The following is a 24,430-nucleotide window of genomic DNA, read 5'->3' on the forward strand; positions in this document are numbered from 1 at the left end:
CCCCGCCCCTGATATCTCCCTTTGGCATCCTCTAAGTGCTCCTCCATTTACGTGGCAATGCATTTCAATCCAGCCACTGGGGCCCTGAATGACTGAACATCTTGTTTCGGGGCATCCACATTATCTTTGACAGCCATAGTATGATCTTCCATCTTCCGTAGGTCTGTTCGCCAGTGGTTCATCTCGATAGCCAATAAATCTGTTTTTCACTCCAGTGCAACTCAGGTCCCCTGAATGGCAACCAGGAGCTTCGCCGTAGTACGTGCTGGGCCAAGGGTCTCTGATTGCTGTTCCGGATCATGTTCCAGGACTGGGGTCTCGGGCCTCGAAACCGTGTACTGGACTATTTTATTAGCTTGCACTGGATTTGCCCCTTTTCTTTATCCATACTTGCCATTCTAGAACTGTCAGCTGGTGACAGGGAACACGAAACATACGGTGTCCGTGCGAGGACAAAGGTATACAGATTGCAACAGTTCTGTGACAGTCTGGGGCATCAGGCTCGTCTTTTAGGTCTCGCCTTGGCAGCGCATGCGCTGCATGCGCTGTCTCAGCGAGACACAAAGTAATCTGTATGTTGGCTCAAACTCCGTGGAATTTCTCCTGCCCTTGCGATTTGTTTAAGTCTGGCATTGCTGTTGTTATCTTTGTTTCTGTTGGCTGTAGATCCGATGCATCACTTCCGTTTTTATCGGAAGCAGCACCAACCAACTACTGTTTTATTGCGCTGTCTGACTTTGTTAGTTTTGTTTAGGGACTACTTGTTCCTACTGCTGTCCACTTTCGGTGTATTCCACTGTTATCTGTTCTTGTATTACAGTGTTTCATGTCTGTTGTGGTCCCACCGTTATTTTCTTTAAGCCATCGTATTTTTTCCCCACCGCTGCATGCCTCTTCTCTTTTTGAATTTTTTTATTTTTATTATTTAGTCGCACGATTTGCTTTTACCGCGCGCTTGTTACAATTGCCAGATGGTAAAGCCCAGTGCCCCGGCACCTTCCATCAGTGAGCACTGACCGGCCGACCTCACTTAAAATTGCAGCGCTAGAAACAGGCGAGAGAAGTCAGAGCAGACCATACACGCTTCTAAAAATCGAAGAAGAAACAGTTTTGCAGTAACTGGTAAAACTATGGCGCAAGTTTTTATGGTTTTTTTTGTAATTAGATCCGAAGAAATTGAATCAGCAATGCATTAGTAAACATAAGGCAACACAGGACCCTGTGCCGCTGCAGACTGCCTATTTTGTGCGCACGGCTTGGGAAGATCTCTGCTGCTAGAGATCACTGATTACCTCTGCATCAGTATTGGGCAGCAGGTATATCACTTTGATTTCCGCTTGTTTTTCTTGTGTCACAGCAATATCAATGGCTACAGTGTCCATCTCAGCTGCCAGTATTTTATTTTTTTGGGGGTTTAAATCTGTTCCGTCCCCCACTCACCCTCTCACCATGCACCTACCCTAAAACCTTCTTCCCTTTTGCTTCTCATCCCCCCCACCCCGCCCCCCTAGTGAGCACACGGGGAGTGTGTTATCTTCGTTATACAGCAGTGGAGGGCAAGCGTTTTCACTTTATAATTAAAGAGCCTCACGTCGAGTCTTTTTTCCAGAGCCCCTCTCTCCACCCATAACAACGTTCACCCGCCACTAATTAAACGAGGTATATTTTAGCTGCTATCTGCTCAGCCTGTGTTTTAGGAATGGTTGCCTTTGCTCTGTTTTAACATTATTATTTGTTCTTGTTCTGTTGTAACCTCTCTTCTCCGCCGACTTCCCCTCCTCTTTCATTCTTTCTTCACTCCTCCTTCTCATACAATTCTTTCACCTTTGCCTCTCCGCCAACCCTCTCTCACGAACACTTTATCTTCTCGCATTTCCTACCCAGGAACTCCGGCTCCCTCCACCATCTTTTCTGTACACCATGCTCCGCTTTCCCTCTCCTAGGTCGCCCCCACCCCATCTCTTCTTTGCGTTTTTCTAAAACCTCATACATTTGCTGATGTGTGCTGCAATGGCTCTTTCTCGTAATATACAACCCCGATCCTGTCTCACTCAGCCCCCTCCCTTCCAGACACTCACCTACTGCTCACTCAAATGGGCAAAAAAGTCCATGTGATGGCTCCCGTCAGTCATACATATTGTAGGCGTGTTGCAAAGCGCCTGACGGACCCGAGCGGTAGCTTCTGTGCATGGATATCTACACTTTTATTTCTGTTTTGCCAGTAAACAGTTGCATAGCAGGGAAAATTCCTCCCACTGCAAGTGTCTTAGTCCTAAAACCGGCCTGATTAGGGTGCAGTGGTCTCCTCACACACCATTGCCCCGGTGCCTCTGCACCTGCTGCACAAGTGAACGCCCCAGTCGGTTCACTCTTCTGAATGGTTCTGTCGCTCTAGTGGGGTTTCGTGACCTGGGACTTGACCGGTCGTGGGTACAGGAGACACTGCGGTGGGATGCCATGCTTGGGTGTGGTTGAACAGTCACAACCGCAGCCATGAGCAGCCAGAACTGCCTGTGACTCGACTGAGCAGTCATGATGGACAGGCTTAAGGGCACCGCGCTTTATGTTGAACATGCACCTTTCACCAAAGAAGGACTGTCACAAAAAAGACCGCTACAATCAACATTTAACCAGTTCTTGTGACAGCTCTGGTAGCGGGACATTCCGTGGAGCGTTTGTACTGATCTCATCTCAGCAGTACTCAACTTCACCGGCCAACATCACCCTTGAGTCTGATCATATATATCTTTAAGCATCCCTGGTATTGCACCCACACAAATCTCAGTCAACCTGCAGCTGGGGAAATGACTTCCAGTTTCATTTCTTCCGGAGGGAATGTTTACTTTTCCAACTACGTGTCAGTCACAAGAAACAAGTGTTGTGTTCCCGACCGTCTGTGTTAAAAGTTGCTCCTAGCCAAAAGCGAGGCAGAATCACACGCACGGATCTTCTAAAGTCAGGTCAGATCATGCAGCAGATCTTGCATTATGAGGCAAATATGGCAGAGCCATAATTATATAGAAAACATTTGCAAACTAGGATATTTTGCCATTCATGTTTGAACTGCTGTTGTGGGAAAAGGGAGAAGCACTGATAACAGAAACTCCATGGCTCGGAGACAAATGGCTTGTGCTTCCACATTTTGTCGCATTTAGGACATTCTGTGATTAGAAGCATATCCAACTTTATGAATTTATTTTAATGTCAATAACTCATTATAACCTTAAATAATCATGTTTATCCATTGGTTGCTTAAACTGGGCAGTGAAATGCCCAAAAAATACTAAAAATTGGAATGGTTGCGCATTCTGGCCACACCTCTGGCTCTGCCCACTGATCCAATCCTTGGGTTCTTCTCGCCCTTTGATTCTCCACCCACAGTTCCCCTACTTTTTTTCCCCCACTGGTTTGACTGCATAATTTATGTAATGTACACATACTACCGTTGAGGGTTCCAAAAGCTCCCATGTCTAGGGAGTGGCATTTGCCAAAGTTCACACATTCTTATTAGGATGATGATTATTATTATTATTGCGCACCATTCACCATGTAAGGGCCTCTTGGCGCTATTGCAGACGTCTCCTATGCTCCGCTTTCAGGCAAGTTGAACGTGTCTGTGGTCTAAGTAGTGAAAAGCCAATTTTTTACCTTGTTTTCCTTAAATGTCTTATGGGCCTTGTCATTCTGAATATTAAATGGACAGGTTTTTTATTATTTTTCGTTAAGTGGACCACCTCTCACTGTTTGTGGCAGCGACTGGAGTAGGAAGTGCCTGGGGTGCTTGGTAGTGTCCTGACACTGTCTGCCAATGGTGGCAGGGTGCAAGGAGTGAGACGTTAGAAGTTTGTGCCGCTACTGAACATGGACATCTAGAAGGGAAGTGCCGCCACTTGTCCGTTAAATTTACTGCAACCCTGCTGAGTAGTACTGGCAAAGTTCAGATTAAAGAGTGCAGGTTCTCAATGCCTGCCTATTTAAAGTACCAGCTTCAGCTAGAATTTAGAGCTTAATTTGTAAAAAAAATCAAATAAAAGTGCTGCATGCCTACATACTTATAGCTTATAGGTATACTTATAGCTGCTTCTCTGGTTTCATCTGTAATTCCTCATTCTAAGTCCTCTAGGCCAGTCTGCTAGCTGCTTCTCTGGTCTTGTCGGTAATTCCTCATTCTAAGTTCTCTAAACAGTGCTGCTACTTGCTTCTCTGGTCTGATCGGTATTTCCTCATTCAAAATCCTCTAGACAGTGGTGCAGCTGCTTCTCTTGTCCCAGTGGTAATTTCTCCTTCTAAGTCCTCTAGGCAGTGCTGCTGCTGAGTCTCTGTTCATAAATCCACTACACTCCAAACAGAAACACATGGGTAAAAGACATTGTCATTTACAACGGCAATAGCTCTAACTCAAAAATGCGAGACCTATTGCATTGAAAATGCTTGATTTATGGGTTGCCGCTGTTGCCGTTGTTTTGTCTCCACAAAGATAACAGTTGGTTCTGTCGGGTATGAATTATTTCTTTAAACTGTTGAACCAATCCTTGAGTTATTCACAAGAACAAGCAATTAATCCATGAGTTATTCACAAGAAAAAGCAATTAAATCACAAATAATACACACAATGATAAGACCATAAAGGGTATTTCAAGATTTTTATAAATTACGTCATTTATAAATACCCAAATTGAATTGCATGGCTGTCAAAATACAAAAATAATTAATTAAAAGATTTTTGTGACAAGGTGACGTGGTGCTCAGTGATGTGGTGATGGTGCATAATATATACAAATTGCGACGAATCGAGAAGGCCAGAAAACAGATATTTGAATAGGTCTGCAGATTGAGTGAATAAGTCTTTATGCAGAGTCTTTCAACTGGTCCGGGGGGTGTTTGTCGACGTTTGCCTGAGCCCCTCTACAATTAATCGGAGACATCGTGTCCAATTAAGAACTCCTCAGAAGAGTAATTACCACGAACGGAGGACTAAGGACGCTCGCCTGCGCCCTTCCTTGAGTATCCTGAGAGTTATTTGAAACCCAATCCATGAAATAGAAAACCACCATCTTCAATACTGGAACTAATGTGACACAGAAGATCTTTGCCAAATTAAATCAAGAGCATTGAACAGGCCCTATTAGCAACACTGGGCCTCCCTAATTTATAAAAATCTTGAAATACCCTTTATGGTCTTATCATTGTGTGTATTATTTGTGATTTAATTGCTTTTTCTTGTGAATAACTCATGGATTAATTGCTTGTTCTTGTGAATAACTCAAGGATTGGTTCAACAGTTTAAAGAAATAATTCATACCCGACAGAACCAACTGTTATCTTTGTAGACAATCGCCCAGGTTCTGAGGGATACTGGGTTACCCCATTGCTATTTCAGTTGTTTTGTCTCCATCACTGGGCATTAGGGCCCCAGTCTAGTCCTCCCTGGGGCACACAGGATGGACAGCGTGTACCACAGTGCCTGGGTTCCCATTGGGGCTCCACACTTTATAACGCCCAGCAGGGATCGGCAGTCATTCATTGCACTGCTAGGGGCCCGTTGCCGCTGCCTCCAGCATTCCAAACAGGCCCCTGGCCGCTGCAGTCACTGATCAATGTTGCTGGGGCCCTCACTCAATCGGCAGTTAAATTGTGGCCCAATGCTGCCCCCTTTCATCGTGTGGTAGGCCGTCTTCACTAGCCCCAGAGGCTCCTGTGTCTGCTTCCGATTGAACACCGGTGCAGGCTGCCATGCTCCCGCTAGGCCATCTGCTTGGTCAGGCCTTCCCGCTGACAGGCTGGCGTCGCCGTAGGACCCCAGTCATCAGTTCGCCCCTGGAGCTGCATCTTCACCTGGGCCATCCATTTCTGTACCGCAGCGTGGCTCAGTTGACTTTTCAGCGCTGCAGTCCCCTGCCGTGGCCTTGTCGGCCCGGCCCCACTACTTCACCGCCGGCCGAGGGACAGCTCGTTTTCGGCACTACGGGCTGTCAGTCGCTCATGGGCGACCCTGCTACTCTCTTGGCAATCGATGTCGGGCAGTGTACGCCGGATATTGAAAGATTTCAAGCTCCACAGCGGGAGCAGCTGGGAGTCTCGTCTAGGCGGCCATCTTGGCAGGCCACACCCTGCCTATTTGTCTTTGGTAATATGCGATAGTAGTGTGTATATGCCCCAGCTTTTTTCAGGAGATTATTTTATGACTGTGAGAAGAAGGTATACTCCCTCATGGGTTTCCTTCCATAGATTCAAGATTTTCATATCTGCCGGTGCATTTAGGGTAGAACGCAACATCCCTCCTCCTGGATGCCTATTGATGGTGTTTTTCTAACGAGCAGGGACCACGTTTATATCTCCTGCCTACGTGATCTCCCTGTAAGTCTTTACCTAAAGTATACCAGAAATCTCATTCATGTGTGTATCTTGACTCATGTTAGGAGTGTAGGGATACCAGTATTAAATTCCTTGTTTTGAGTTTCCTCAGCAGTATAATGTTACGATCCCCCCTCTTGTCCTCCAGTAGCTAAAGATTATGAATGGCTGACATAACTCCCCTTGTTTTATTTTTCCTTGCTAGGGCTTAAGAGCTGCGTCACCATTAGCTTTTACCTCATGTATCTTGTGTCTTTTACAAGAAGGTGTTCCTGCAAGCACACCTGCGGACGTATTACATAAGTGCCCGAGGGTGCAAAGGGCGTTTGGGCCCGAGGCACTTTGGTATTACATAAGGGGTTGCAGATGCTTGTGCTGCCCCTTCTGTAATATTTGCATGGGGGCCGTGCCACATGCAAATGAGGGAATTCCTTTACCTCTGCGTCCGCGCCGTATTACAGATTAAAAGGTGGCGCACTGTCAGTGTGCCCCCTGACGGCAGCCCTCGCGAGAGGGTGAAGGTATGGACCCATCCCCCCCGAGACATCCCCTTGCAGGTGGGTGCAGTCACTGACTGCACCCGCCTGCAAGGGGATCTCTAATCACCTTTAAAAGTGCAGGCGGGTTGCCTCCTGCACTGTGAAAACATGGAGAGGCTTTAAGGCAGCTGCTCTGTTTTTCACAGGAATGTGCTTCCCTGGTGGCAGCAGAAGTTTGTGGCTTTCCTGGAGGCAGTACATTCCATGTAATAGGGCGCACTTTCCCTGTGTGCGCCTGGCGCACCTGTTTTAAGCTGCGCCTTTTTCACAATAGGGCCCTAGGTTTGTGAATTCATTTTGACTAGCCCTCCACACCTTATGTCTCTTGACCAATGCGTTCACAACCCTCTTATGTTCTCATTGAAACTTTATTTTCGATCACAGGGATCTTGTAAAGTACATCTAGATACATACATACAAACACATATAAAAACATAAATAAATAATTTAAAATAGCAAAGTTGCCTTCTTGCTAACACGAGATCAAGTAAACAATTAGCAAGGGGGTACAATTTTACTTTGTTGGACGATGTTGCAATAAAATCACATTTGTACATAGAGGTACCAAGAGTAAAATAATTAAATAGTTAAAACACAATAAAAGGAGGAAGAAAAAAGCAATACTGAAAGGATATACATCCATAAAAACAGTGAAGCAAGGTTGCCACACAATACAGTTTGAGCGTCTGATCCATAAGGCATCAGACATCTAGCTAAACCAAATACCACAATTCTCCTTGTAGGTGTGCTGATTATTCTAAGCACTTCCAGATAATGTCTACGACCAATACACCTGCCAAGCGGGATAATCCACTCGGTCCTCACGTTTTTATAATGGATGTAAAAAAATTGGAAATGGACCAGGGTTTCGGGACCCCCTTGCTGGACACATGTCATCAGGGGAGCTTGGCTTTTCCATCTACTACAGAACACCTCAATTAGGAGTGACTTATGTCTAAATTGAAAAAACAGTTTCTGCACCAAAGGCGGGACAATCTCATTGATAGTATTTTCTAAATCGGCGAAGACTTTAAAGGCAATACACTGCTGGGTAAGCGATCCCTTATCATTAGACGTACTCTTTCCCCCCCCCCCCCCCCCCTATAGTGAATTCCCAGTAGACTTCTTTAACCCTGCCTCTTGTGATCTAGGACGTCTTCTCTGGTCAGTCTGAGAGGATTCTAACGCCAATTTCCCCAGTAGTAACCTAAGGGAACGAAACCATAACATTTTACTAGTTCTTGGAGATACCATGAGGTCCAAAATTTCCGTTTGGTTTGGGACCAGAGCTTCAGTAGACCACAGTCTATGCCAAAACATTAGGAGCCACACTCCATTTTGTGGGCAATCTTTCTTTTGGCCACGTCGAGAAAAATTTGAATCAGAGGGGAGCTTCCTGGAAGATTGAAAAGGGATCTTACAAAGCGTTGTTCTGTTACAGAAAGGCAATCCATATTCCCACAACCCTACAATTCTGCTCCATAGATGACTGAGCTGGGGCCACTTTACCTCACACAGTTCTTTTATGAATCCTAGTTTTGTGGGAAGTTTATTGGATGAGTGAGAGATATGCTTTCTCAAGGTGTGGGGCCCAGCTCAAGTTCGGGGTTAAGCGTATCCCTAAATAATCAAAGGTGTTCTATGAAAGTATTCTAACTAACAATCCCTTTAAGAGGGGCGCAGCCCAAACAGGTGTGACTGAGCCCAACAGTGCTTGCCGTTGTGTACTTTGAGGCCTTTTACTTCTGATGTCCTGAGGCCTTACATACGAAGGGTCCTAAGCAGCTGGGCTAAGTTACCCCCTCAGCAGTTAACTCTCAATGGTAGAACAGGTCAAGCAGTCCAAGGCTTCCAAGGTGGGTGGGTGGAGGTAGGTCAAAGGTGAACAAAGGCTCAAGACTCAAAATAATCCAGAAACCTCAGTAAATGAATGTCCAGCCATATACTCGCTTGTGCCTTCATGGTGGCCCTCTGGCATATGTGGTCTCTAATTTTGAGCGGCACACAGGCAGACGGGCTGATCAGCATGGCACAATTGTTTCGTCTTGGTGTTGGAGATCCACTCATCAGGATCCCCCACTGGAGCCTGCTCTTTCCAGGCACTCTTCTCCTACTCCTCACTGGGTCCTCTGATCTCGGGGAGGCAGATAGGCTGATGCTGGTGCACCAGGCTTCAGGGCAGGTAGTCTTGATTTTATTTTTTCCTTTGTAATGCTCGCTCAGCCAGCCAGGAGGCAAGCAGACCTTTATCACCATTCCTGGTCACACAAGGCAGAAGCCCTACTAAGCTTCTCTACAGCGAGGTACAGCCACAGTTAACTGCTTGGTGATTGACAATTTGGGAGACTGAATTGCCCCTTTTTTATATTCCATTTCCAGGGAAAGATGTGATTTAGTGTCTCGTGATTTGAAGTTCATTTTCAGCGGGTGTCTAGGAAGCAGTCTGTCCCAGCAAGAGTGATTCCAGCCCAGATAGCCCATCAGCAGAGGCCATGGGAGAGTCTCGTGGATCACATTTGAATGTGAGCTTGACTAATAAATGCCTAACAAAAGGTTGCAAAGGCTCCAGCCCAACAGTTTATGATTACTATTATCAGCCGCATCTCATTCCTGAGATGTGGCAAGGCCCCATTGACCAGTGACCTTCCCGGAATCAAAGAGCCCCTTTAAAGTACACAAGAGAGCCTGCTTTCCTTTCTTCCACTGTGTGTCCCACCCAGCTCTTAGGAATGTAGCAATCCACAAAATCTGTTTGGGTGGGCTGTTTCACCTCCACATGCTTTTCCAAGGCTCTGGGTTTCCTAAATAGAACCCCCATGCTTCCTTGCATTGTACAACTCTCAGGACACATGAACCACAGCACGCATAAGTGCAAGCACTCTCTCTGCAAAGCCCTACATGTTAACATAATGAAGGGTGAGTTAAGAACACAGAAACAAAACTTTACATGAGTGGGCCCATAGGCCCCCACTCCAGTGACACAGTAAGGAATGCCTTATCACAATTACAAAATCACACTATGCTGCTACAACCTCGCTCGTGCTACTATTAAGGGCAGCAGCCCTTCACGACTGCAAGGGAAGTGCTTTGGGCACCCCTGCGGTCTAACAAGTCCTCAAGGTTTGAGACTGGCCAAGGTCAAGGCATACATGCATGATCCCTGTTCACCCATGACTAGATATCAACACTCTGGAAGCAGATATTGTTGCAGCCGGGGCTCTCGGGGCAGAGGTTTATATCAGTCACCATGTGAGTGACTTTCCCATCCCAACAGGAGGTATGTTATCGTGGTCTGTCTACTAGTGAGTCTGACCTTCATCTCTCCCATTGTCCTTGCTTGTCTCCAGTCTGACTACTAGCCACCACCTACTCCTTCCTGCAGGATAAGATCCGGGTCTCTGTAACTGAACAGTATGGAAATTACTGGCATGGATCTGATCCAGGTGGTGGCGATTGTCCCGGGATGCAATGCGCCCTTTAAATGGAGAAAATCTAGGGAGGCGACTGCCGAGTACTGTGTCTAATAAACATTTTTCAAGGAACGGTTCCACATCTGAGCCTTCAGCTCGTTTGGCTATGCTTAGGAGACGTTTATTATTGTGCCTCGAGCGACCTTCTGTGTCTTCTGTTCTCTCTTGTAGTTGATTCACTTCCGTTTGCAGGAGTCTGAGTTAAGACTGCACCTCTTTAGTGTGGGCTGCATCAAGATGTGGGACGATTCCTCCTCATCCATGCACTCCATTAATCTTTAATGTTGTGTAGATTCACCTCTACGGTGACCACATCAATTCTGGATTCTATGAGACCTGTGTGTCCAAGACTACATGAAAGATCTTCTCAAATTGGCTGGAATGTTTTTTTGAGTGGATTCCAAGGCATTCAGTGGGCCAGTGGCCGCAGAAGTCGGGTTTGCAAGAAGATTCATGATATCCCTGGTCGCTGCAGTGGGAAGTTTTCCCTGTGTGTATTTCGCTACTATTGTCAGTACGGGCGTAGCGTGTGAGCCACCGGGGGCCACCATTTTGTATCATACAGTTTCTAATTGGTCCCAACACCCAGACTCAGTTTCTGCAGCAATAGTCCCCCGAGCCTCTCTCCCCTTGTGCCGCAGCAGCTTGTATTCAGTGGATCACAAGTGGCCTATAGGTTGTGGTTTCCGTCTGCCTGCGAGGGTGACCCCTTTGTCAGGAAAAGGGCACGTTGAGGCAGAAAATGGAGACGCCAAATAGCATCTTGCGGCCCGGGGTATTCATCTCTTTACCACCCACTTGCCGTTAGGTCAAATGTGGTGCCCGTTTACAGTTCAAGCAGGTGGTTAGGTCCCCACAGCGTCAGCGGCACATGCAGGGATCAGGGCTCTTCAGTGTGGTGAACAGTACACTAGTCAGAGCCTTTGCTTCCAGTTCTAATCCACAGAGTATTGTGGGTCAGCATTGGCACCTCTGGGCCCAGTTGTGCTGAACGGGACATCAACAGGCTCCTGCGGGCCAAGCAGCGGCGTACTCCTTCTCCTCACAACTCGGTCCAGGATCCCTGAAGGCCTCCGCAGACTCAATCCGCAGAGGCGAGTGCATCACACCCAGACCAGCTGCTCCCACAGTCAGGCTCCAACAGCCGATTCAGCACAGGACCCGCGAGCTGCTCGGGCTCACTTTCAGTATGCCCTCCTGCGTTGCTCACGGTCACAAGGCGCGTCACCACTTTACATTCACTGGCCACTTTGCAGTCCTCGTGTTCAGGACACTCCATTTTCTAAGCCAAGGCCACTCTGCTGACTTGACTGTGCAGTATATTTATACCCTTCCACGGCACCTGTAGCTGTGTGATGGTGCGGTTAGGATTTAGCAGGTTATTTTATCAGGTGTGGGACAGAGCTCAGGGATTCACGTCTGCTCCGGTCGCCATCTTGGCCATGCCTCCTGGAGTCTGCACTCAGCTTGTAAGGATATCACATTTTGTGAATGCTAACTAGCTCTAAGGTCACATTGTGCTTTTGCGCTATCAAAGTGCTTCATGGAACTGGGTATTTAAAGCTGCTTTGATAATCATGTCCTCACAAAAGGTTATCGTGAGGGTTGCACCTGCTTCACATGTAATCTTAACGGTGGAAAAGCTCCTCGTTCTTCACGATTCCTGCCCAATATTTTTAGCACTGCCAGCGGATTTGTTGTGTGGCCCAGGGTGCCTCCAATTAGTAGTGTCAGTGTGGATCAAAGCTTTATTAAGGGAGTTGCAGTTAGTCCTGTAGCAATTGGTGGTTGCCTGGTATTAACTATTGTGCAGATATGTCTATGCCATTAGTGAGTTCATGCCATGCATATCGGTATCACAAACTAGTATCCTCTGGAAATAGTCTTGTGGTCCGTGGCGCTATCCCCATTGTTATTGTGAATGGCAAGATTTCTGTTGACAGACCATCGTGCTCCCTTCACTGGTCTTAAATAGCCGCTGCAGCACAAGTTGTACAAGACTCTGCGGCTTGACAGACTGCTCTGCCGTGCTCTCCGAATTTCCCAAAATGGCTGTCTGTTTCAGTGTTTCCGGGGTTATTACAGTATGTCAAAAGACAAGCAAGTGATCGCCTCACTCCCTCGGCCCTCAGTTGATATGCAATCCCAAAGCACTGGTTATTTCCACTTATGGTCCTCATTTGATAGCATAAGTTTAAGAACCACAAAAAGTCCAAGAGGGAATATGCCCATTCCTGACAGTTTCTAACTCCAGGGAGGGTTCGAGGGTATCAGTGTGCCACTTGGTCTCGCTCTTGATCGCCATCAGAGACAAGTGTGGTCCCGATGAACCCCAAATTTCCGGGTCCGTCCGTAATGCCGCAGCAAATAGAGGCCTGCAGGGAGGCAGTGCTTTGTATTGTCAACAATTTAACAGTTCCTTTTGGGACCCAAGTACTGCAGGGGCCTCCAGTTGGCCTTCTGCTGGCGAGTCCTCCCTTGGTACGATATGTGCCCCTTGAACTTATATAAGGTTCGACTCTGGCGCCGGTGCTGTCTACTGGTCCGACTCCACCCTCTGCCCTGACTGCCTGTGCATCGACACCAGTGCCAATGCTGCAAATGCCGGAGAAAGATTTACGGACTGTTCTATTATCTGAATCCAAGAAAAATCCACCTTGACCAGATCTCGGCTGACTCCCACTGGAGCGCAGCCTATAGGCAATACTTGTGATTCTGATATTTTGCCCTTACCACGTGATGCAGCACCAACTTTGCACAGTCTTTTCAGCATTGACATGTACAAAGACAATTTTGATAAAGGGGATTATTATGTCCCTCAATATGATGAGGGAAGAGGGATGAAGAACTCTAAGATGCCAGTGGCCTAGATACATCTTCAGATACTGACTTTGTATCTCCTCCTAGTCATAGATCTGGGAAAAGTCTCCTTTGCTGTCATTATGCAAATGCCGGCAGAAGTATTAGACCCACAACTTCCAACTATGAAGGTGAAAATTAATGTTCTGATAGAGGTACTCCAGCCTAGTCAAGACCCTACAGAACATCTATTGCCATTTAATGAGGCCCTTGCAGTTTCCTTTGAGGGCACTTGGGCGAAACCATGCTCGGGCACACCGTTCAATAGGCACTAGGTGACCAGGTGTTTTTTACACAACATCCAACAAGAGAACGTTTGGTGGTGCAGGCGTTCAACAGTAAGAATAATCCCAAAACCTTCTCTACCGCTCCACCTGATTGTAAGTCAAAGAAAATAGAAATATTTGACAAGTTATTCATCAGGGTTACGCCCTCCCATTCCACTCCACCCGGCACACCTTCCGACACAATCTGGGCACCTGACAGAGGATCACCTGTCCGTCTGGGCATAGAGAGCTTTCTGGCCTCGGAAGTAAAAACTGGGTGTTATTCCCACCACTTCCTTGTGCCGAAAAAGGATCGACACATTTGTCTCGTTTCGGATCACACCCTTTCAATTCCTTTCTGGGGAACAACAAATTCAAGATGTTGACGCTAGCCGAGGGCCTATCTGCCCTGGAGACTGGATGGTAGCGTTAGACCAAGATGCTTATTTCCATATCCCAGTCCAGCTTGCCCACAGGTGTTAGCTGTGGTTCACCGTGGGACGGGAGCATTTTCAGTTTGCAGTGCTCCCTTTTGTCCTCCCTGGTGCCCTTTAGGTGTTCATGTAAGTGATTGCAGTGTATGCAGCACACCTTTTGGAGGTCTGGGATTCTAGCCTTCCCCCACCTCAACAGCTGGCTGCTGAAGATGGGCTCACCCCAGGCATTTGTCCATCACCTCCAGACAAAGGCACACTTTCTAACATTGTCAAAGTGGCAAAGTTACACCGGACTCTTCACAGATGTTCCTGTTCATCTGAGCTACTCTGAATACGGTAGGGTTTGGTGCTTTCTCCCACCAAAGTGGGGTGTCATGGACATTCGATCTATGATCACGATGTTTGAGCCTCTGTCCTGAATCTCGGTTTTTATGATCCGAAGGCTGTTGGGGTTGTTAACCTCCTGCATGTCAAACATACCAGATGGCATATGCAGACTCTGCAGTGGTACCTCGAGACCCAGAGGTACCACCACCAAGGTAATATGTCAGATTCTATCCAGATGTTGGCAAAAGATCTGCAATGGTGGCTATCGGACTGCAATTACAGCAGTGGCAGACCTCTCTCACAACCCTGACCAGATTTGGCAGTGGTGACAGATTAATTGCTTCTAGGTTGACTAAGCCATCTGAGAGAGGTGGAGCGGAGACTCGATTCCACATCAATTTGTTGGACTTGATGATTATTCTCTTGGTGTTGAAGGCCTTCCTGCCCACCATCAGAGAAAAGCTGTTCCAGGTGCTCGCAGACACCGCCGCCGCCATGTGGAACTGCAACGAAAAGGGCGAGGTGCGTTCTTGGTCCCAGTGTCAGGGGGCTTTTTGCTTATGCAAGTGGCAGGACTGCAAGAGAATTTTTCTGGTGGTGAACCACCTGGTGGGTTCTCCAAATGTTGGGGTGGACAAACTATGCTGCTGATGCTTGGAAGATCATGAACGGCAGTTACATTTGGAGGTGGAGCAGGGTGTCTTCCATCAGTGATAAGAACGCTGGCTTGATCTTTTTGCCACAGCCTAGAACGCTCAATGTCAACACTTATGCGCATTGGAGTTTCCAAGGCAGCTCCCTCTGAAATGCATTCCATCTTGAGTGTAGCTCCAGACTCCTGTATGCCTTCCCGCCGCTGCCTCTTCTTCATAAAGTTCTGAAGATGATCAGCAGTCCTGCCAAGTTCCACGCATCAGGCGTTAGTCTTACGCATTTCAGTGTGGTGATCCTCATCACCACACTGAAATGCATTATAGCGCTGCTCAGCCATCAATGCAGAGCGCTGCTATAATGCACTATGCCATGACTGTGTGAGCAGCAGTATTGTGCTGCTCCGGGCAGGTTAAGGGTCTGGCAGCCCGCAGCTCTGCGAGTACTGCTCTGTCACTACAACAATGTATCCAAGCTAGGCACCCTCGGCCCCAATACACGAGCATAACTGACGTCAAAGTCAGTGGCCGGCAAGTCACAGCTTTTGAGTTAAGTATGCTAAGGTCAGTGAGGGTTGAAAGTCAAACGCGGCAGGGAAAGGGGATTAGGTTGAGAGCCAACTGCTCATCGCTGTTGCTGCAGGCGGTGGTTGAATGATGATTGGATCCCACACTGGCCATGCAACTTGACCCCAGCCCACTGGGCCGTGGTGCCTGAATCATTAGTAAGTGCTGTCCGAGTGAGCAGCAGTATTTGTCTTCATAAAGTAAACACCTGCGTGCTGTAATTTCATTGCTGTAAAGTTTGCCTGGCAATTGGCGGTGGTGGTAGTAAGCAAGAGCCGCAGGGGGTGCTTCTTATGTTCTCCCGCTTCCTCTGCAGCATCCCTGCTGTGCTGCTGTCCCCTGGCTTTCTTCTTTCCTGTGGTCATACCCTGCATTTTCGATGGAGTCGCTTGAAAAGAAAGTTACCTGTGAGTTTGCTGGAGGACCCGTTTTTTGGTAACTGCTGGGTGGGTAGAGGGCAGTGCAACTTGTTAATAATAGCGGGTGGCCGCACTCCAGACCCCGGGGACACTGCTCAGCTATTGATCTAATTACACTGCTTAACGAGCCCTGTCGGAAAAGCGTGTAGCTACTACAGGGGCAGGGGTTTGAAGAAATACTTTATTTCACCAGATGTTTTTGATGTATGTGTGGGAACCGGGTGTCAGCTTTGAGAGTGTAATGGAAACCTCCCTGGGTTGTCAGTATCGGCGAGCAAAGATAGAGCAGATACAATATTCAATCTGCTTTAATTCTGAATTCCAAGATATGTATTGCTAATGCGTAGGCAGTGATTTCCAAGGTTCGAGCTTTCTGATGTGCTGCACTAATGGCTTAACTGAGGGAGGGGCTCATATTAGCTTCTGTGTCTGTTGCGAAAAAATTGATTTTCCAGTCACGCTTGCGACTTCATATTTTAAGTTTTAAAGTTGAATTGGAAAGTACAGTTCTTCTTTGCAACTGGTCACACAGACTACAGTTAGTTAAAGGTAAAGGGCGTTGCTTATAACGTTGAGGTTGGAAAAACTTACCAATACCTTTAAAGTTAACCACAGGCTACATCTGTGTGTGGGTGGGAGCCGCTCGTCATGTCTGTTATTTCTGATATTTATATTTCCCTCGTCTTCATTGCCTGATTTTGCTTGCGAGAAAGTGTCACTCATAGTTGTTGAAATGTCACTCCTAATTACACTGAAATTATGAAAATGTCTCACATAGCAACCTGAAACCTTGGCAGCTATGGATCAGGAACGAGCGAGCCCAAGCCACTCCAGTAGCACTGGATTGTGCCAGGTGGGTTTGGCACCAGGAACTCCTGGGAGTGAGCATCTGTCCTCTGATCAAGCTATCTCTTCTGGTGGATCATCTGTCAAAGCAGCAGGGCAAGGTACCTGGGACTGCACAGTTTGCATCTACATGCTTGGAGATTGAGTAGTGACAGATGACGTCTTTCGACCTTCCTTCTGAGGTCCTTGCTGTCACCTTAGCAGCGAGGAGTCCCTTCACAAAATCAGTGTGTGCCAGTTGTTGGGATAATCTGGTGGCTTGTTGCAGCCCTGGGCACATTCACCGAGTACAAACAAAGTTGTCTGAAGTTTTGTTGTTCATGTTCCTTTCTAACAAGGAATTATCCTGGGCAGTGTTAAAGGCTATTTATTGTCTCTTTACATTTTTTTGTGGTTTCTGTATCAACCTTCTTTTTAAAGTCACCTATTGTGATGAGATTTTTGAAAGATTTACAACATTTGTTTCTACCAACCCTCTTAGTTATTCCACAGTGGGGATATGAACTTAGATTTCACTTTTTTGTTGAATGCCCCTTTTGAGACAATTGACAGATGTTCCTTTTTTTTAAACATAGTTTATTGGATTTTGCAGGAAGCAAAGACATAGTCATATATGTCAACAATCGTACAGTGTTAACATCTTACAGTCACATCGTAGTAGCTTCGGCAAGGTAACAACACTGTATATACAATTAGGAAATGCCAGCCAGTAAAAAATACCCTCCCCACCCTATAACAATTAACTATCTATTCCCCCCCCCTACCAGACTCGCCACTATGTTATCACGACCTGTAGATATCGGGTCAGACATCACTGTACACATAGTGTCAGGTACTTGATCCCTAACTTTACTTGTTACAGCCTTGCAGAGTTCTTGTGGGGTCCGATACCTGTTGAGTACTTAACATTGTTAAAAGGCTTTAATGATGCTTAGCTTTTAATCAGTGAAGGTTCAGCAGAAACAAACAATTCTAGAAGAGCATCCCACTCTAATGAGCTAGGATTCTTCCTCAGTCCTCTGCTTTCTTCCCTTCTAATTGCCACGCTTTCAGCCCTCCCCCATCGGAACACCTCTTCATGCCACGCCAATACGGATGGAGGTTTGGAGGATTTCCATCGCATTGTGATTGATCATTTCACCAATAGTAGTACCAGATGAGCAAATCCAGTTTGCGTTCCCTGTGCCTTATGCTTTTTGCATAACCCAAGAATTCAGTGTTCTATTGTGTCTCCCCCTGTTCCAGGTGTAACTTCATTAAGGAGTTTATGTACAGTCGTCCAAAAGGGTATTAGCTGTGGACATGCCCATAGCATGTGTAATAAGTCAGCCGACTGCGCATGGCATCTAGAACATATTCACAGTTGTTCCTTAAGTTTTTGTCTGTTCAAAATGATCTTTCTCATCAACATAACATCTGCTTGGCATGTGTGAGCTACAGGCTCTTACTGTCAACCTTATATCTACAACATTTTTCCCAGATAAGTTGGTGTTGAGAACCCGAGCTACCTTTCTACCGAAAGTAGTTACTTCATTTCATGCTGGGCAAGCTATCACCGTTCTGGCATTCCTTGGTCCACCTCACCTCTAAGGAGGAAGAGACAATTCATTGTAAGGGCCCCAAGAGGGCACTATGATTTTTATATTTATTGCACCAAAAGAACATCTGGTGGATGATCCGCTATTTGTGGGTTTCTCCTGGGCAATGTAGTAAAAGAACGGACCATCCCTTGCTAGATTGTTCTCTCTAGCACGATCTCCTACACAGTGGAGAAGAATCAGCCTCCTGAGGGTTTACAGGCTCATTGCACTAGAGCTAAGGCTGCACCCACTGTACTAGCATGCAGAGTACATGTCCGGGACATTTGCAAAGCGGCTAAGTGGGCGTCAGTACATAAGTTTACAAAGCAGTATTTCCTCAACTGTCAGGTCCTTTGAGTGGGGCATTTTTCCAGCTCATTCCTACAGACATTGTTGGTCTGACCCAGTTTACATGCCAGTTTGCCGATATGCTTTGAGTCTGAGGGCACGAACAACCTAAGAAAGCAACTGATGTGGGTGATGCTTTTATGTGGCTCCGTTTATCACTTCAGAAGTGTAATGACATCATCCTAGGTATGATGCCAATTGGCGGTGTGCAACATCCAGTCTCACGCCTGGGGAATATTGACTAGGTGAGGAATCAGGAGTTGGAGGTAAGTAACTTGTTCATTTCTCACAACAGAACTCATGTTGTTGTTGGTATCTGTTCTTTGGTTTATAATATTTTGTTTTCGTTCAAAGATTTGGCTTTTAGTAATAAGTGAATACTTATTTGATTTTTTTTTAACATTTGTACTCCTAATTATTGCTTTTGTACTATTTTAACATAAAATGCCATCTATATCCAAAGTCCTGATGAATACAATTAAAGTAAGCTGTGGAAAATAACACAGAGCATTTTCTAATTTAAAAAAATAGTGGCTGAAATCCCCCTATAAATTGTGTGCTGTTAGCAAAGTTTGACATTAATAAGAAATAGCCGTCTTTCTGTACTTTTGACACTAATGTTTTTCACCTTTGTTTGCAGTTATAGCGTCTTCTGGCTCTTGAGCTGCTGCATGGAAGATGAACTTGGCACTACATGAGCTGTTTAGTTGCTGTCGCCATCTTGAAACTGACAAAGCAACTGAAAGAAAGGTCTGAAAAGTATATATTGTTTCATAGATGAATCGTAGAGAAAAGTAACCTAGCCGCAAGTTACTAAATATGTTATGTTTTAATATATTTTTATTTTTAGAAAGAAATAGAAAAGTTCCGGCGGCTCTTGCGTGATCCTGAAACTGTTCAACATTTGGATCGCAATTCTGACTCTGGAAAGGGGAACCAACTCAACTGGGATGCTTTGTTCAAGTATGTACTGTCCAAAAACCCAAGTCCATTTCTTTTGCAACTTGGCTATTTGTCTTCTCACCTCCTGCATTCTCCTCTCAGAAGAGAGGACTTAGGAGCTCTTGATAAAGTCTAGAAAAGCCAAAGCTATGTGATCTGCATGGTTGATTGAAGATGGTGTTAATGGTTTCTTTAAAACAACCAAAGAAAGTCCAAACTTGTTAAAAGAAAAAAAGAAAATTCTACAGGATCAGCATAGCCTTCATAATTGTAAGAAGTAAATTCAAATTTTCTTTGTCTAAGAGGCAAAATTAGAAGCAGGGAGTATTTTAAACTTTGTGCAGTAATATTTTATTTTGAGCCAAAAATGTACCTCCTCCTTTTCGAGCCTATACTATTGAACAGCATTGATGATCCCATCAATGCTAAGTGAATATTTTGTCTTACTCTAGGTCCTGCCATGAAGCAGCTCAAAACATTAAACTTGTCTTTTTAAAATCATATGGTGCCCGTTAAACTTCTCTGTGAAAAATGGAAAAGAGGCGGGTTCTTACTATAGTAAAACATAATTGTATTTGAAGGAGGATTGGGACTATAGTAAACATAATTCTGTTTGTGTTTTTACAAATTTGTTAACTTAAAAGCAAGTTCATGGTATTTGAAAAGTATATATTCTTTTCCAGCTAAACCATCATTTTTGGTTAAGGGTTTTCTACACAGAGTAGGCTAGTATTCATCTTCGAAAGGAATTAAATAACTGTTCCTCACTGTGCAAGTCTAATCCCACCCCAGGGGAAGTAGCCTTTGTTAGAAAGGTTCCTTCGAAAAACTGATAACAATTTAAGCTAAAATGTAATCTCCTTGTCCCAGAGGTGTCATCCGGATTGTTTTACAGAGTACAGGCAAAGGCTTTCCAGTGCGCTTTACAGATAGTCAGTTCTTTCCCAGGCAAGAAATGATATTGAAGATTTCATTGGGAAGTTAGAAAGTCCTTCTGACACTTACATCACTTTCCATGTCAGGATGGTGGTCCTTTTTCCCATTGATTGCTTTAGGGCTATACACAGTGCACTAATTAGAACTAGGGATAGTCACATGTACTGCAAAGCTGTGAATCACTTTACTGAACAATCACTTTGGTGCTAGGACATCTGCGGTGTGATACGAATGATGAATATGTATCTCAAAATGGGTGGTATGCTGCACTCTGATTTATAAGAATGTGATTAAAATCTCTTCTCGTTCTATCACCTGATTCTATCCTTAGATGTCATGGAGAAATAGTTTGCTAATTTTGTATTCTTTTATGTTTCAGGTTAGTTTTGTAAATTAAACTTAAAAATGTAGAACCATCAAATACTCTTCCATACAGTAACCTAGTGCCAGACTTACTAATTGCAATATTTGCTAAATTCCAGTTTACCAGTGTTCCCCCTCTGGGGATGAAGGTTGTCTTTTCGCCAATAACTGTCTTTGGGAGTATTTTGTACTGCAGGCGAAGTTCCAGCATTGGTAGCTAGAAACTGCAGGTCCAGCTGGTATAAACTCCACAAGTTCCTCGTTGCCGCGACCGGCATTCGCGAATCAATCGACGATTGATGAAAAGACAACATGGAAACGACTTGCATTACCAATGCAAAGCGTCGTATTACCTGTGATTGAATGTTACGCCCGGATGATGACCTCGCTATAAAAGCTCATGCATCCCTGGTTGCCATTAATTCTGGGGAAGAAGATTGAGATCCCTCTCCACATATAAATCAAGTATACCAATTGTGGCTATTCAATAGTGATATAAGTGACTGAAAAAGAAATACTTGATCCGGGCAGAAAAAGAGAAGGAATCCTAAAGATGTACCTTCATCCCCATTTTTTGTCAATTGGATTAGATATATATATATATATATATATATATATATATATATATATATATATATATATATATATATATATATATATATATTCACTGAAAAAACCATAGGTTTCACACATGTTATAGTTAGGGGAAATTTTACTGATAAAAAACCAATGAAATTGCCCCGTTATAGTTAGTGCTGGCAACTATAACTCACGCGACCGCAATCCTCTGCTGATGCTAATACTGTATTTAGACACTTATTTGCCCATGTCTTCTTCCATACATTTTTAGCTATACATATATTACAAATATTTTTTTTTATAAAGACACATATGTCATCAGCAGAAGATTGCGGTCGCGTGAGTTATAGTTGCCAGCACTAACTATAACGGGGCAATTTCATTGGTTTTTTATCAGTAAAATTTCCGCTAACTATAACATGTGTGAAACCTATGGTTTTTTCAGTGAATTTGCAAGGTTTTTTAAATGCTAATTCCTAACTATAACGTGTGTGAAACCTATGGTTTTTTCAGTGAATTTGTACGTTTTTTTAAATGCTAAGTTACTTTACGCCATTGGAGGCGTGCGCGCCCACTTAACGCAGTTCGTTCCGTGCACGGTTTTTATCTACTTTAATAAGCCCTGTACATTTGGTGGCCTTCGGACACCAAAAGCACAGGGGGTGGGGTCAATGTGGATAGTGTTTTTTTTATTTCGATTTTATAATTGCATGTTGCCAAAATATAGTTTTTTTACACAAGTAAAAAACCCTGTACATTTGGTGGCCTGCGGACACCAAAAGCACAGGGGGTGGGGAAAGTGTGGATAGTGTTTTTTTTTTTTTATATTTTTTTACCGTACGCTTACGGTAAGCGTACGGTAAGCGTACTCGCCGAAATTGCCGAAAAATTTTTTTAAGCGTTTTTGATCTTGGGGGATGTTTGGGGACTCCCTCAACATGACTATGTGGGAGGGAGTTGTCAAAACAGCCCCGTAACATGTTTTTGGGCATCATGTTTGATAAATAACACTCAGTGCGAGAGACAAAATGGCGGACGCCGCTTCCTGGTTTCGGCCGATTCGAATGTTTACTAAGATCTAAGAGCCAATCAGAATCGCGCTCGCGCACGCCACCGTACGCGTACGGTAAGCGTACGGTAAGCGTACCGTAAGCGGGCTCAGATATATATATTGATTTAAAGGCTATTTTCTCAGAATCTACTGAACAGATTTACACCAAACCTACAAAAGGCACTTCCTTGACCTAGGGACTACCTCTCTGCCAAATTTCTAGTAATTCTGTTCAGCCGTTCGGGCTGTAGCTCTGTCTAAAGGTCCTATGGAAAAATGCATGGGAAAAACGCGTTTTGGGACCCCCCTTTTATCTCAGCCCCCGCTTGACGAATCCCCCCGAGACTTTCAGGGTAGGAGCGGAGCGGAGCGCCCCACCTATTTTGAGAAATTCGCGAGGATTCATCGACCGGCGCCAAAGTTATTCAAAATAGAATGTTGCGGATTTCCTATGGAAAAGGGGTCCTAACTATAACTACCTACTGGCGACCGCCATTAGGTAATATATATATATATATGTTGTCAATGTTCTGTGTACTGCAGACGAAAAGATCGAGATAAAATGAACGAATTTCTGAAAAAAATGAGTGAATAAAATATGAGTAACTCTCAAATACACTGGATTCAAGTGGATGTTGTGTTAAGAAAGCTGATGTGAATTGATGGCCATGTTGGGTATAATAATTTTGCGTTCTATTGTATAGATCCCTACCCATATGATGGCCTAATTGGATCATACATACCCCTTTGTGTGTAGATTATGTCTAAACTGACCATAACGATTTGAATAGGTTACCTATGATGTAATCTTTTCTTTGGATTTTCCCACTTTATATGTGAACAGACACTCCTATTTGGCAATGAATGGCTTAAAACAATTCATTCTTTGCATTTTTGCATTGAGAGATGTGTGTTCTGATCAAATATTCCATTGCCTGTGGTGTTGTATTAGAGTGGCAGTATGCTTTATACCCTGGATGAAGCATTGACTCCCATTTACAGAAACACAGTAGTCTGTAGGAATGCTATGGATGACAAAGTGTGTCATGTGGCCTGCATGGATGGTGATTTTGTCATGTGGGAGGCCCCTATCGTGTTTTTCAGTGCATGTGTCTTCAAACATTAATTAAAAAAAGAGTAAGAGATGGAATGCAAAATCTTTGGAATTTAGTGTACAAATTGACAAAGTGTGTGGGTGCAGTCTGGCATTTTTAAAAGTGTTTTGTAGGTGAATGGCAAAGTCTGATAAAACCGTTTTGCACCATTAGTATAGCTATGTTTGCATGAAAAGAAAGTTTGTGAAGACCCAGTCATGCATGTGGATACCTACCATTTTTGGAGTATCTCTTTTCTGTCACTAGCCATTGCAACACCCAAACCTTTCTCCTATCCCTCTTTCTTTCTCTCCATATCGTCTTGCCACCCAGCATATTACCTGTCATCAGGCCTCCATTTAATTCTTGCAAGCACTCACCTATCTTCTATATTGCCATATTTAACCTCAAAGCTGTATGTTACTCTCTGCATCGTGTTCATCGTGCAACCAAAGTTAATGAAGAATATTCTCTAGGCCAGTGGTTCATAACCTGTGTTCTGTGGACCATGTCGCCTACTTGGCGAGTCCACAGATGTCTAAAAAAACTAAGCATGTATTGCATATTAATAAATTACATACATAGGAAATAAATAGTAAAATTGAAAATATTAAAAAGTTATGCGAAGGAATTTGAAATTGGAGGCTAGCATAATTGCTTCATCTTATAGAATTAAACACTGAATTTAGGAAAGCTCCAACCTTCCTACCCTTTTGATTTTGTGTGTTTGTTAATTGCATAAACTATTTCTTCATTTGTGTGTTTGTTTGATGCGTACTTGTTTCTGCTTCTTTGTGAATTGC

The 24,430-nt window shown here is 44.6% G+C and overlaps 1 protein-coding gene across 1 annotated transcript in view; it reads left to right on the forward strand.

Moving 5' to 3' along the window:
• Positions 1 to 24,430, forward strand: part of ATM (ATM serine/threonine kinase) — a 1,586,045-nt gene that overhangs the window by 13,074 nt on the left and 1,548,541 nt on the right. Inside the window, exons 2-3 of the mRNA XM_085621514.1 lie at positions 19,303 to 19,412; positions 19,513 to 19,625. Of these exons, the coding sequence (XP_085477640.1) occupies positions 19,341 to 19,412; positions 19,513 to 19,625 (185 nt within the window). The 5' untranslated portion in view covers positions 19,303 to 19,340. The remainder of the gene's footprint in view (positions 1 to 19,302; positions 19,413 to 19,512; positions 19,626 to 24,430) is intronic.

The sequence above is a fragment of the Triturus cristatus genome, chromosome 8, assembly GCF_964204655.1.
Source record: "Triturus cristatus chromosome 8, aTriCri1.1, whole genome shotgun sequence".
NCBI lineage: Eukaryota > Metazoa > Chordata > Amphibia > Caudata > Salamandridae > Triturus > Triturus cristatus.